The 12,988-nt window shown below is 35.9% G+C and overlaps 1 protein-coding gene across 1 annotated transcript in view; it reads right to left on the minus strand.

The window, feature by feature from the left end:
* LOC127872208 (ras association domain-containing protein 1-like) overlaps positions 1–12,988 on the minus strand; it is a 65,726-nt gene that overhangs the window by 22,616 nt on the left and 30,122 nt on the right. The window contains exon 3 of the mRNA XM_052415537.1: positions 1,321–1,481. Coding sequence (XP_052271497.1) covers positions 1,321–1,481 — 161 coding nt within the window. The remainder of the gene's footprint in view (positions 1–1,320; positions 1,482–12,988) is intronic.

Consider the following 12,988-nt stretch of genomic DNA (forward strand, 5'->3'; position numbering starts at 1 on the left):
AGGGTCTTGCCTTTAAATTATATCATTCAGTGGTTTGCTGTAAAAAAGTTTTGCAAAACTTTGAAATCTTCAAGACACTTTTCTTGTTAAATTCTACAGAACGTTGTGAATATGGTCCACGATTTATGACGTGAGCCATGTCCTGTTATCAAACATTACTTCTTTATATGATTTGGATGCTCAAAAGGTGCTTTTAGATAATAAACCAATAAAGTCTTAAAACAATTGACGCATGCATTTATCCTCTGTTCTATATGTCCAAACAATTGACATGTGAAGTGCACAAGGAAACCCCTCCTGTTTTATTTCATTCATTAACAATAGCCACTAACACAATCCTTTTATTGGTATGAACCATTCATAAACAATAGCCACTAACACAATCCTTTTATTGGTATGAACATGTTTTTTCCAGTTAATCCTTTACCACTTAGAAACGTATTTTAACGCATTTGTAGTTCCTCAGATTTTTTTTTTAATTAAAGACATTTCTAACTAGATTCAAGTTTTTAAGGCTTCATCTCCAAAATTAGATACTGATGAGCAGCAAACAGCGTATAACCTGAACAGACTGTGAGTAACTCGCAGGCTTTTCTGTTTTAAAGTTATTTGCACATAGCCATCTTCACTTTGCTTCTGAGTGGGAAAGTGTTATGAAAATAGGTACAGTGTTTTTTTACAACAAGAAAAGTTGGCTTTGACATAACATGGGATGTGCACCCGATATAAACATCTGCAAAACAATGTCTTTTACCTTCACAATGACTTGTTCAACCATACTTTAAAAGGGGTAGGAATAAACAATTTTTACAAAAGCTTTTCGATAATTTTATATTTAAACTAACCAACAACTGTACAAGTTGACCCTTAGTTAATATGTTGCAATTTTCACAGAATAAATCACAACTACAGCTATTCTTCATGCTAGGCTTGAGGGGAGGAAGAAGTCCTATGACCAAAATTTGATGTTTATTGTGAAATATTTTATATTCTGCTAAATTCAGAGCATTTTTGTTTAGTTGATTTAAAAAAAAAAGGAGAACAAAATGATGGGAATAATGGGACAAGTGTTTAATATAGGTAAGTTTATCCCGGCTAAAACATCAAAATTGCCCGCCAGTAGAATACTAGGCTTAGTGTTCAATCTAGATAAGTAGAATGCTAGACTTAGTGTTTAATATAGACAAGTTTGTCTTGGCTTAAACATCAACAGCCCCAGCAGAGGCTTATGTGCTTGAAGTGTTTTAAATTCTCACAGACTAATCTTCTCTACATTCAGCACTACCCTAGTATTCTGCAAGTGTGTCAGTCAATACTCACTGAGGCTGGTTCTGACATGGGCTCCATGGCAGGGATGGACAGGTCCTCTAGAGTGGTCTCCCCTGACAGCCCCGCCCCCTGGTCCTCATGGTCATGTGACACACACTTGCACTCGAGCTGGATGAGAGGTAGGCACTGGTGGTGGCATGTGTACTGGCAGTCTGCACATAGACACAACACCATCATGAAGTACCATGCAATCAGTATTTAAAATGGCTGAGAAACATTTTCTTTTAAATTGTATGCTGTTACCAATTTTATCATTAACATTTCAACACATATTAAAGTTATAAAACATTTGAAATTAGAAGGGTTTAATTTCAGTCATATGACCATAGCAACCCAGGCACATGAAATAATAAAGAGGTTCTGTTTTCAACATGTCATAAACATAATTATTAACATCTGCTCTTTATGTTTTTTTCTTTTTTAAATGTTAATTTTCTGAAATAATAATAAATAATTTATTGTGTTGATGGTGTAACACTGCCATCTTGAAAATGGGTTTCTTGTTGAGCAGTGCATTCTGATTGGCTATCCAATTTCAAGATTTGCATACTATAAATAGCCTTAAGACTGACGTTGCATGGGAGGTTAATATCTTGTGAAAAAATGTCAACAGACGATGTAGTATGGAAAATAGTAATAAATAAACGATTTTGTGTTACTTAGGAACACTATATGAACAATTTATAAAAGAATAAATAGTTAGTAAGAGCTCTGATGAATTACAATATTGACCTATTTATGTCGCATTTTTGATCAGCAAAATGATTGTGACCTGGTCAAAACTTTTTCTGTAACGACTGCATAATGTGGGAATGTTCTTTAACGTAATTTCATGGATCTGCATAACCATGACTCTAAAAGAACCCAAGACTGGACAAGAATCTACCATAATGATACAGGAAATGAGCTTCCAGGAATCTGGTATGAAAAGAAGAAGCAAGACTGATTGCTTGGTATAATAGGGCAGCCAAAAACAAACAATAGTCATTATGAATGCAATCACCTAGCATCTAATAGGCTGTTTATTAAGAAACATAGACAAAGGGTCTGATCTGATTTTAATGTTTGTGTTTGTTTGTTTTGAAAAGGATGTTTAAGTAAATGTGTATGAACCTGTTTTACCTCAGCAATCAAAAGTCTGATATATCTGTTGATTCATTTTTTGCAAGTACATTTCCTCAAGCTGATAAACCTTGTGACTTTCGGTGATTCATTTCAGTGCAGCCTGCAGAGGGGAATACAACCTCTGCCAAGAAATGATTGACTTAAGAAAAACCATTCAGATCTCAATTGCCCTGCAACCTTATCAGCTATATCCATACTGTGATCTCTACCTGTTTCCTGGCACACCTCTGACATATGTTTTATTATCGATGAAAACTTAACATAATCAGGATTGGTTTCATTCAGAAATCAGAGAAATTGCATTAACATTATAATTTGTAAGCTTTTTCGGTGGAGGTCAACAAAGGCAAGTCATCATCACCACCACCACCACCACCACCACCACCATCATCATCATCATCATCATCACCAGCACTTGTAGTGTTATCATCAACAGCAACAGCCTTGACAAAAATCTCCAACAAGAAAGGCACAATAAAATAATTCAACATGAAAAGGAATGCTTCTGTATTTCCAAACATCATGGCCACTAATGTTCATTAAGATAAACAAATTGCTGCTGACTCCATACCCTGTCAAGCATGCTGATACCCACCGATATCTAATCAGGGATGTTCCACAATCAGAAGGTTCCAAATGATTACAAGCCATGTTGCTACCAGTTTTAGAGCTCATTAGGACAAAGAAACCTGGATTGTGAGAACTGGGCCACAGTTAGGGAACCAGGGCCACAGTTAGGGAACCAGGGCCACAGTAAGGGAACCAGGGCCTCACTCTCAAATGTATGCTGTATAATAAATTGTTGCCGTCAGACAGTTTGAATGTCACCTGTACTGATGATGGTCTTAAGTTGGCTGTAGGTATGACAATGATGTGTCAAATAGAATGTCATGTAGTAGAAAGAAAAAGTTTTATTCATTCTGACAAAGTATTGTACCTGTAGTAAAATAGAAAATTTTTGTTTATTTTGCAAAGTCTATCCAAACAACATTTTGTTTTTAATTTCAGATACATGCAATATAATTTAAAAAAAACAGCTCAAAATGTTATTTTTTAATTTATATTATCTCAGGAATTTGTGTTCATAAGTGAAGGTTCCTATAAAAGATGTATTATGCAATATGAAGCATAATTTTGTCAGCAAAAAAAAAGATTTCCCTATGTTACTTTCCAGTAAATCTGAATGTTTAAACAAGGAATGAGATGGCCAGTTTGGATTAAGTTTCTGTCACATGATATCATAATCTGACCAATTAATTTCAAATGGTTAAAAAGGTTTGGAAAGATAGAAATGATGAGTGATCTATGTCTTTCTACACCTGTCCATTTATCATATAGACCCAAGCTAGACTTAGACTTCATCATCAGTCATGGTCTGCTTTTGAATATATGATTTTATTATTTGTGAGCGAATAAAGTTTAATTGAATTCCGGTCATTAATTGCTGAGAAATAGCCTGGACAAAAATTGTGCACGGACGGACGGACGCATGGACGGACGGACGCATGGACGGACTGACGCATGGACAGACGAAGCGGCGACTACATGCTCCCCCCAAAAATTTTGGGGAAGCATACAATTTTTGTAGGATATGCTTTGTAAAGTCACTTTTAAAATATGCTTTCTCAAATTGTATATGCTCACTGTCAACAAAAATAATTAATTTGAAAAAGTATCAGTATTTCTTATGATTTAAAGATCACAAATTAGATATGATGTATTCATACATTATTTAAATGCTTTTTTGTTTACATTATCTACATATTTTTGGACTTGAGATGAAAAAAGTTCAGATGAAATCTGAATTATTTCCATTATTATAAGAAATCTAGGATGCCCACAAGGTTTTCAAACAGCCATAATAGGAAGACTGTCCCGCCACTGCATGGCGGACATGTTTTTCAATGGACCAGAATCATTTTCAAACTAAGCAAAGATATCATTGGAAAAATGTTCTGAGCAAGTTCAAGGTTATTAGAGGGTTCACAAGATTTTTCTTGGAAGTTCACCATGTGACCTAGTTTTTTTGCCCCTTCTTCAGGGCTTCCCCTGACTCAAAAATTTATTGAGCCAAAGTCGCCTTGCTATGGAAAAATTCTTCTATTTTTGGCTATTTTATAAATTTTAATGAAGAAAAAGTTGTAGCCAAATATTTTATGTAGCCAAATCGTTCAATTTGTAGCCATTGGCTAATTTGGTGAATGGCAGAGAAAGCCCTGCTTCTTGACCCTTTGTATACTCTGCCAGATATCATTGGGACAAATGTTCCAACCACTTTTAATGAAACCTCTTGAGTGTTCACTGATGTATTTGTTGACAAGCACGACAAATGATAAATAACCAACAAATGATAATGGACAAAGAGTTATCATAAAAGCTTACCATGGGCACAACACTATAAGCACCTGGGGCTCTGGTGAGTACATGCACTTTGCTCTGACCGTCACAAAATAATGTTTGGTGTTTGGACATATTGGACATAAACATACGCATGAGAAAAGCTGATGTACTGTTAACAGGTGTTGAAGCAATATGAAAAATCTGCGCTAGTCCAACATTTTGCTTCTAGCAAGCAACATGTGTGCAGATGACAGTTGTTTCCCCTGTGGATTACAAACTCATATGCCACTTCCTGACCATGGGCTGGTTCTATCACAGAGAATGGGAGGAATGCCCAGTGTAAACATTTACCTCTGGTCAACTGTTGGCTAATGAATCATTAGCCTCAATGTTTACAGGTGTTGTATGGTACATGTCCACAGTTACCAAACTATGGCTGACAGTACTTGTCTGAATCCCTCCAACTCAACTCAACTAAATAAATAAAGGCCTTTGGCTCAAAATACCCAGTATTTTACAAACAACTTAACACATGTTTGTAGTTGTGAATACAAGATGATACACATACTTACATTATTTCTAAGCCAATAAGATGTACGATTGCACCTTTGTTTTGTGTTCACACCAGCCCATTGTGTACACACCAGTTTTACTGACCTGTGTACTAATGCGAAAGGAATTGTGGGTAGCACTTCTTTTACGAGTGAAAAGTGAAAGCAAAAGTAGGTCAGGTAATCGTGCTTCTGATAATCGCTATCAGTCTTAATAGAGATTCAAAATTACATTTAAACATAATTAAATAACATTTCTTTAAACTACATTCCATTTTAAACAACAATAAAAAAACGACTTTTCTTTCATTATTAATATTTTCATTCCTACGCAGAACTACTTTGGCGGAAGCATAATTCCCCAAACCAGGGGAATGTGATGGGTCTTAGTATAGAGGTGACAATAACGTAGTGACATCACCGTCTATGTATAGAATGCACACCAGCCATTTTCCTTTGTCTTGATGACCGGTTCTGACCAGTGTTGATGCAGACTGCGTATCATTTGTTTGTGTTGAATAAAACAGTAAGGTATTGACGCACAGTCTATGGTTTAAAGAGTTTACAATCTGGGACGTTAGGTGACAAACTAAATCGCCGATTTCATTGCAGAAACTATGCGCCAATGCGACAAACATTTTCACAGTGTTCCAGAGTGGTGTAAAAAATGAACTATTAATCTGGTACATGTGTCGATATCCGTTCACTAAAAAAATATAATTGTAATTATGCTAATTAGTTTGTGTTAGCATATTTACCAATCAGGCCTGTTTATTTAGTCTTCAATCCACGTGTTTTATTTATTTCCCTATGCACCATAATCAAGTCAGATTTCCGTAGCTTACATGCAGAAATTAAAATGTCAAAACGGGAAGTGTCAACGTTTAATGAGAAAATTCGGGTATTGGATTTTATTTATTTTATTAAAGAGACCACTTTTGGTTCCTCCCTTAAGTGGTCTCTAAATACAAGATTGACTGTATTGTCAAATTATATGCAACATGCAACTACAGTCAAACCTGAATTCAGCGGTCAGTCAAGGGAAATGATCAAAGTGACCGTTGTCCACAGGTGACCGTTGAATTCGGATCACAATTTTAAGAAGGTTGGTCAGTTGGTAGTATTACTACGTCCTTACCCCACCCAATCGTTTGCATACAGTGTAAAACAAATGCTCATTGCATTAACAAAGCATAATAATAGCATTAACTTACGCGTGTACATTGAATAACAGAGAATGATATCTTTTAGACTGATTTAATTTCATAATGTTAAATTAAACAATGACTTTATCAACGCTGGTATAATTGTTTTCTCGTGCATCTCATTCATTCAGTAAATAAAGCTTGTCACTTTCCGTTGACGTCACGTCCGTAAAAGTCGAAAAGGCGGATTAGGTGTCATAAACCGATAGTACGATGTAATTGTACCGTTCTAATTCAAAGAAATAGCGGTCATTTAATTTAGCGATAATTTAACTTTCAACAAGTCATAAACTCTGATAAATTTTCTTTAGAAGATACACCCACAATTATCCCCGGAAAAGAAACCTTCTCAACACCTTATAATTTGTTTACTCGCAGCGGGCCGCTTTTATAATATCATAGACAATTACCGCTTTCAGATGCTTTAAATGTTGCAAATCAGTCCATGTTTTGCCATTAAAGCTGATCACTAATCCTCTTATCGCTTTCTTATCAAAACACTCGCCAGCTTAATGTTGTTTTAACACTTAATCAGCGATACAGATCAATTGACTTTGTCACGCGCTAATGCGTTATGCATGCAGACGATAATTGCTATTAATACACATTGTTATTGTTAATGTCACCTGTTTAAAGTGATATTATGGGCATCTAACAGTTTATAGCTGCCTATCGCAACCGTTGTTTATTTTTGGTATTTTCACTACATATACAATGTACACTTATATTTGTTAATTCAGCATCAACATACTAAAACACCATCCCGGAGAGAGAAAAAAATGCATTTGAATATCAACCGTCTTTTCGTTAAACAACTGATCATGCATGTACGATGTGAACCTAAATTTAGTTTTAGTGCAGATTCGCTCATACGACACAAAGGCACAATTTTGTTTTACGGATCATTTCGGCTTAGAGGAGTGGGTTAGTCATGTAAAATAACGAATATAAAATATATTTTTAATAAACAACTGGTAGCAAAATGAGTTGCAGACAATTGGTCTTTTAAAGCAATCAAAATGAAAATTCAATAATTAATGGTGAAACAATTTTACATACCGGTCATGGATGCACAAATTGTTTGTTTACTCGCAGAGGGCCGCTTTTATAATATCAAAGACAATTACCGCTATCAGACACTTTTACCGCAAAAAAACGGACACATGATGTGCTGTGTTTTTAATTTTCGCGACTCGAGACGACTGACGCATGACCGTTGATTTCAGGTCAAACATGAATTTCGGAGTGGAATGTAGTGGCCGTTGGCCGTTATGGACAGGTGGCCGTTGAATTCAAGTGTAATATAGAGTGTTTTTCGTCGGGGGATTCCAGACTGACCGTTGTCTGCAGGTGACCGGTAAATTCAGGTGGCCGTTAGGTCAGTTTCGACTGTACAGACTTCTTTACTTAATTTGTGGTTGGGGAACCTAAACTTGGCAAAGGCTGGATTATATTTAAGTGGAATTTCCAACAGCAAATACCTTTCAGTGTTAAGTAGAGACTTATAGTTCTTCTAATGGTTACATCTAGATGCATTGCTAATGTCATTGTGCCAATTTTGGGAGTCACAATTCTACGCTGACAAAAATTTATCTACATTGCCAATATCCTGAACCATAAACCATGTCCACTGTTGTAGCATCCACTGAGACTGGACACAAACAAATCAAACTAAACATCTCAACAATTAACAATAATGGTTTAAATTAACTATAATTACTAAAGGATTAATAACAGATACAACATATTTGTTTTGAATAACTAAACCAGATATATTATGAAACAACACAACAACAATGTATCAAATGTAACAAAGACAAGTGCCAAGTAATAATCACTCATAATGAAAAGCTCAGAGATAAACATTACCTCCAACCACTTAAAGGAGAAAAGGGACTCCCAATCTGACAGAACTCTTGTACCACCTAACTGACACCTGATATGGCCATAGTTTACTATCAAAGGCAGTTGTAACCAGCCCAATAACCCAGGAAATATATTGAAGCTATCAACAGCCAATCTGACCCAATTGAAGCTCCAGGGTTGTGTATGTGTGCACATTCTTGTTTCATCTCAACATGACAAGAACATCCATTTTGAATAGCAGTCCAACACAAACAACACAATGATACCAAAAATGAATAGAAAGTTCAAATGCTGCTTTAGAAAGTTCAAACGCTGCTTTAGAAAGTTCAAACGCTGCTTTGTTCATTTGTTTGCTTATTGATAAGCTTACCTATGAATTTGAAATATGTAAAAAAACATAATAAACAAGGGTTGTTTGTAAAACATGCATGCCCCCCATATGGACTGTCAGTTGTAGTGGCAGCCATTGTGTGAATATGTTTTTTGGCACTGTGACCTTGACCTTTGACCTAGTGACCTGAAAATCAATAGGGGTCATCTGCGAGCCATGATCAATGTACCTATGAAGTTTCATGATCCTAGGCGTAAGCTTTCTTGAGTTATCATCCGGAAACCATTTTACTATGTCAAGTCACCGTGACCTTGACCTTTGACCTAGTGATCTGAAAGTCAATAGGGGTCATCTGCGAGTCATGATCAATGTACCTATGAAGTTTCATGATCCTAGGCTTAAGTGTTCTTGAGTTATCATCCAGAAACCATTTTACTATTTCGGGTCACCATGACCTTGACCATTGACCTAGTGACCTGAAAATCAATAGGGGTTATCTGCAAGTCAATATCAATGTACCTATGAAGTTTCATGATCCTAGGCATAAGCGTTCTTGAGTTATCATCCAGAAACCATTTTACTATTTAGGGTCACCGTGACCTTTGACCTAGTGACCTGAAAATCAATAGGGATCATCTGCAAGTCATGATCAAATTGTACCTATGAAGTTTCATGATCCTAGGCATAAGCGTTCTTGAGTTATCATCCGGAAACCATTTTACATTTTCCGGTCACCGTGACCTTGACCTTTGACCTAAAAATCAATAGGGGTCATCTGCGATTCATGATCAATGTACCTATGAAGTTTCATGATCCTAGGCCTAAGCGTTCTTGAGTTATCATCCTGAAATCATCTGGTGGACGGACGGACATACAGACCGACATGTGCAAAACAATATACCCCCTCTTCTTCGAAGGGGGGCATAATTAACAAAAGGTATCTTTCTGAAGATAATTGGAAAATCAGTTGTTAAACAAGCCATCTGTGAACTCAACATAGCTTACAATGATTGCCTGTTTTGTGTTTCAAGGTTTACCTTGGAAGGCTCTGTTTGCCATGCCCTTTATAAACAAGTTTAAAACAAATCAACAACTCCGCTAAGATTATATTAAGCATATGCTGTGAACAGATTTAAAATTGTTTTTCTCATAGAGAACATCAGTGTTGATTTTTTTTTAATTTAACGTGTCAATTCACGTTCTGTGGTGCGTTATAACTCAAAGAAAAACAGCGTCAAAAGACGTCATTTGGTGCGCTATGACTCTTAAAAAAAAATCCCCCAGTCATTTAAACATATATTTTTTTATATTGTTTAATTGTTTTAAAACTTTTCCGCACAGATAGTAATATCCCGACTCGAACGATTCCCCAATACATCCGTTTCAACCCGACTCTATTACTGTATACTTACTATTTTTCAAGTTTCTATTTATTACCCGATAATCCCGTTTATTCCGTTTTTATCAATCTCTTTCTGGTAAATATTTACGATAAAAGCTTTCAGTTATTTCTTTAACACAAACCTTGCCATTTTTTAAGTGACTATTTATAGATTTGATGAAATATTGCCTCTGAATATGCGTCAATCCCCTGACCTGTTGTGTGCTTGTTAAAACGCTCAATACACGCCATTTGTATGCAATAGACGCGACGTTGTACATGCTGCATAATTTTCGCGCTCTTTTTAATTGAGAAAAAGATTCGACACAAAATAAATTTGCACTCCTAATTTGAAGCAAAAATATTTAACGGTGCGGTAACATTTACATGCGGAAGTGTGTTTCGGATTAAAAACGCGTAAACATCGACTTACGGTAATGGGTTTCAGATTACAAATTTAATTATTCCCATTTGACATTTCAACAAATATTAACCGTTGCGTTATAAATTCAACGATAATTTGTTTACACACTTTACGAGTCGAATAAATGTTTTGACGGAATTATGCATGAAAATCACGTTGTCCACGAGGATCACGGCCGGTTGCCGTCATCAGTCTATCGATTATCGGACGAAACATTTACAAGTGTGCGTAATTAATTCAACGAAAATTTGTTAAAAGCGCATTACGTGTCGAATAAATGTCAGAAAAACGAGGTTAATCAGTTCTATAAATGGACATGTTGAAATATACATGTACTGGAATTAAATAAATTGTTATCACATAATTTTAACCGCTATAATAATTAATTGTTTACCACTTGCAATTAATTTCTCGTATTAATTATGAGTCATAGGTAACACTTGTTTACAGTAAAAAGGTGTGATGATGATGCCCGAAACCGTCTTTAATGTTCTGTACTGTACTAATTACCGGTTTTATATTACTCAAATGGTACAACTACTTGCTAATCAAGCTGCGATAAACTCTTACTTCATGCCCGACGTCAATCAAAAATAATGGTCGATAGTTAACCCCGCCCTCATAAGCATTCGCGTAACCGATTGGACGATGAACTTCACAGTTTGACGACTGGAAAGTTACCAGATACATCCTTGTCAGCATTTAAATGACCGTGTAATGTGGCTAGAATAATCGATACGCGCGTCATGCTATTCTCTTATCAGTGGATTATCCATTACCCCATGTGGTGTTTATGGCGATTACTTGTGAAAGTAGGTACCGAGTGCTCTTTTAAAACAGGGAATATTGATACACTAATAGGGAAACCTTGGTTTTTTTGGACAATCTCCACTTTCTTTTACTGAAGAATACACTTATCGGAAAATTTCAAGCGCCCCGGGGACTCTGATTTCGAAATTCAAGCGCCCCGGCAAGGGGCGCTTAAATGGCCTGGGGAAGACCCTGGTACAGTCATAATAAATGTTTGAAAACCAGCACAAAATAATATTCCACCAAACCCTAAGATTGAAAAGGATAAACTCGCATACAAGAGGATTTTGTCATGGTTCTAGAACGCTCACCAAGGTTCTTGTAATTAAAATTTTAAAATATATTCAAATGGTGGTACATAAAAACCTGTTACCTTCATATGAATATTGGTGTTACTTATACATGAAAGTTCTATTCTTAAGATATCATATTGACAAGTGCTTTTTTACAATGGACGACGTACAGAAGATCACGACATACAGAAGATCACGAAAGTTCACGATGAGCATGTTGTGCTCAGGTTACTTTAAAAGGACAATGTTGCAAATATATAATATCCACATTAACAGGCACAAACATGTTTCTTAAAACAATATCTACTTCATTCTGTACAATGAACTAATACAATACTGTAAACAATATCTACTTCATTCTGTACATTGAACTAATACAATACTGTAAACAATATCTACTTCATTCTGTACATTGAACTAATACAATACTGTAAACAATCAAGTAACCCCAAACATGGACCTATGCCACCATGCATGCAGTAAATTAATCAACCTAGGCCCATGTTCAATTGCACAGAAGTAGTGTTACATTTCACAGCATATTATAGACCACTGCCTTCAAAGTAGTGTTACATTTCACAGCACATTATAGACCACTGCCTTCAATTTCCAACTTGATTACAGATTGGCCAGATTTAAGCTGCTGACAATATTGTCCAGACGCAAGCAGTAACCCAAGCAGTCCCAGGTCAGGGCAGGCTGCTTCACTCTACATAAATAAGCGATGGAATACCAGCAGAGTTCTGCTAAAATTTTAGAACATTGAGTCCTGGACTGCAACCTGGAAAGGTTAGAGCCTTGATCTCCTGATTTTGCATCAAAATGAATTTTACCCATGCCAGCGGTATTCCCAATCATGTAATGTGATTTTCCAACATCTGGTACTATTTTTATATAATTATAACGACCAATTGATAACTTAAGTCCAATTAAGATCACCCGGTAAATGCAACATGTACAGCTTTTTTTCTTAAACTTGTGTCAAAATGAAAGTAAATTTCTATGAATAATAAACTGGTATTTGTTAGTTTTTAAGTGACTTATATGTTTAATGACACAAAATAATTGTTTTGACCTTAGCCAATACAGAATCTATGCAATGAAGAATACCAAATGAGTAAAGTGATCATGAGTGAAAGCAAATATGGAAGAAAGACATAAGACTTAATTAACTATTCAAACTGCATTTTATCACAAAAAGCTTCCACTGACAAAGTTGGCAGCCACTTAACTATAGCAGACAAGATACATGTACACATCAATGGTAACTGCTGAAAACTTCTCTAGAGCCTTAAAATGCTCACTTCTGTCAGTCTTAATTGTTAAAACATGC

The sequence above is a fragment of the Dreissena polymorpha genome, chromosome 3, assembly GCF_020536995.1.
Source record: "Dreissena polymorpha isolate Duluth1 chromosome 3, UMN_Dpol_1.0, whole genome shotgun sequence".
Lineage (NCBI taxonomy): Eukaryota > Metazoa > Mollusca > Bivalvia > Myida > Dreissenidae > Dreissena > Dreissena polymorpha.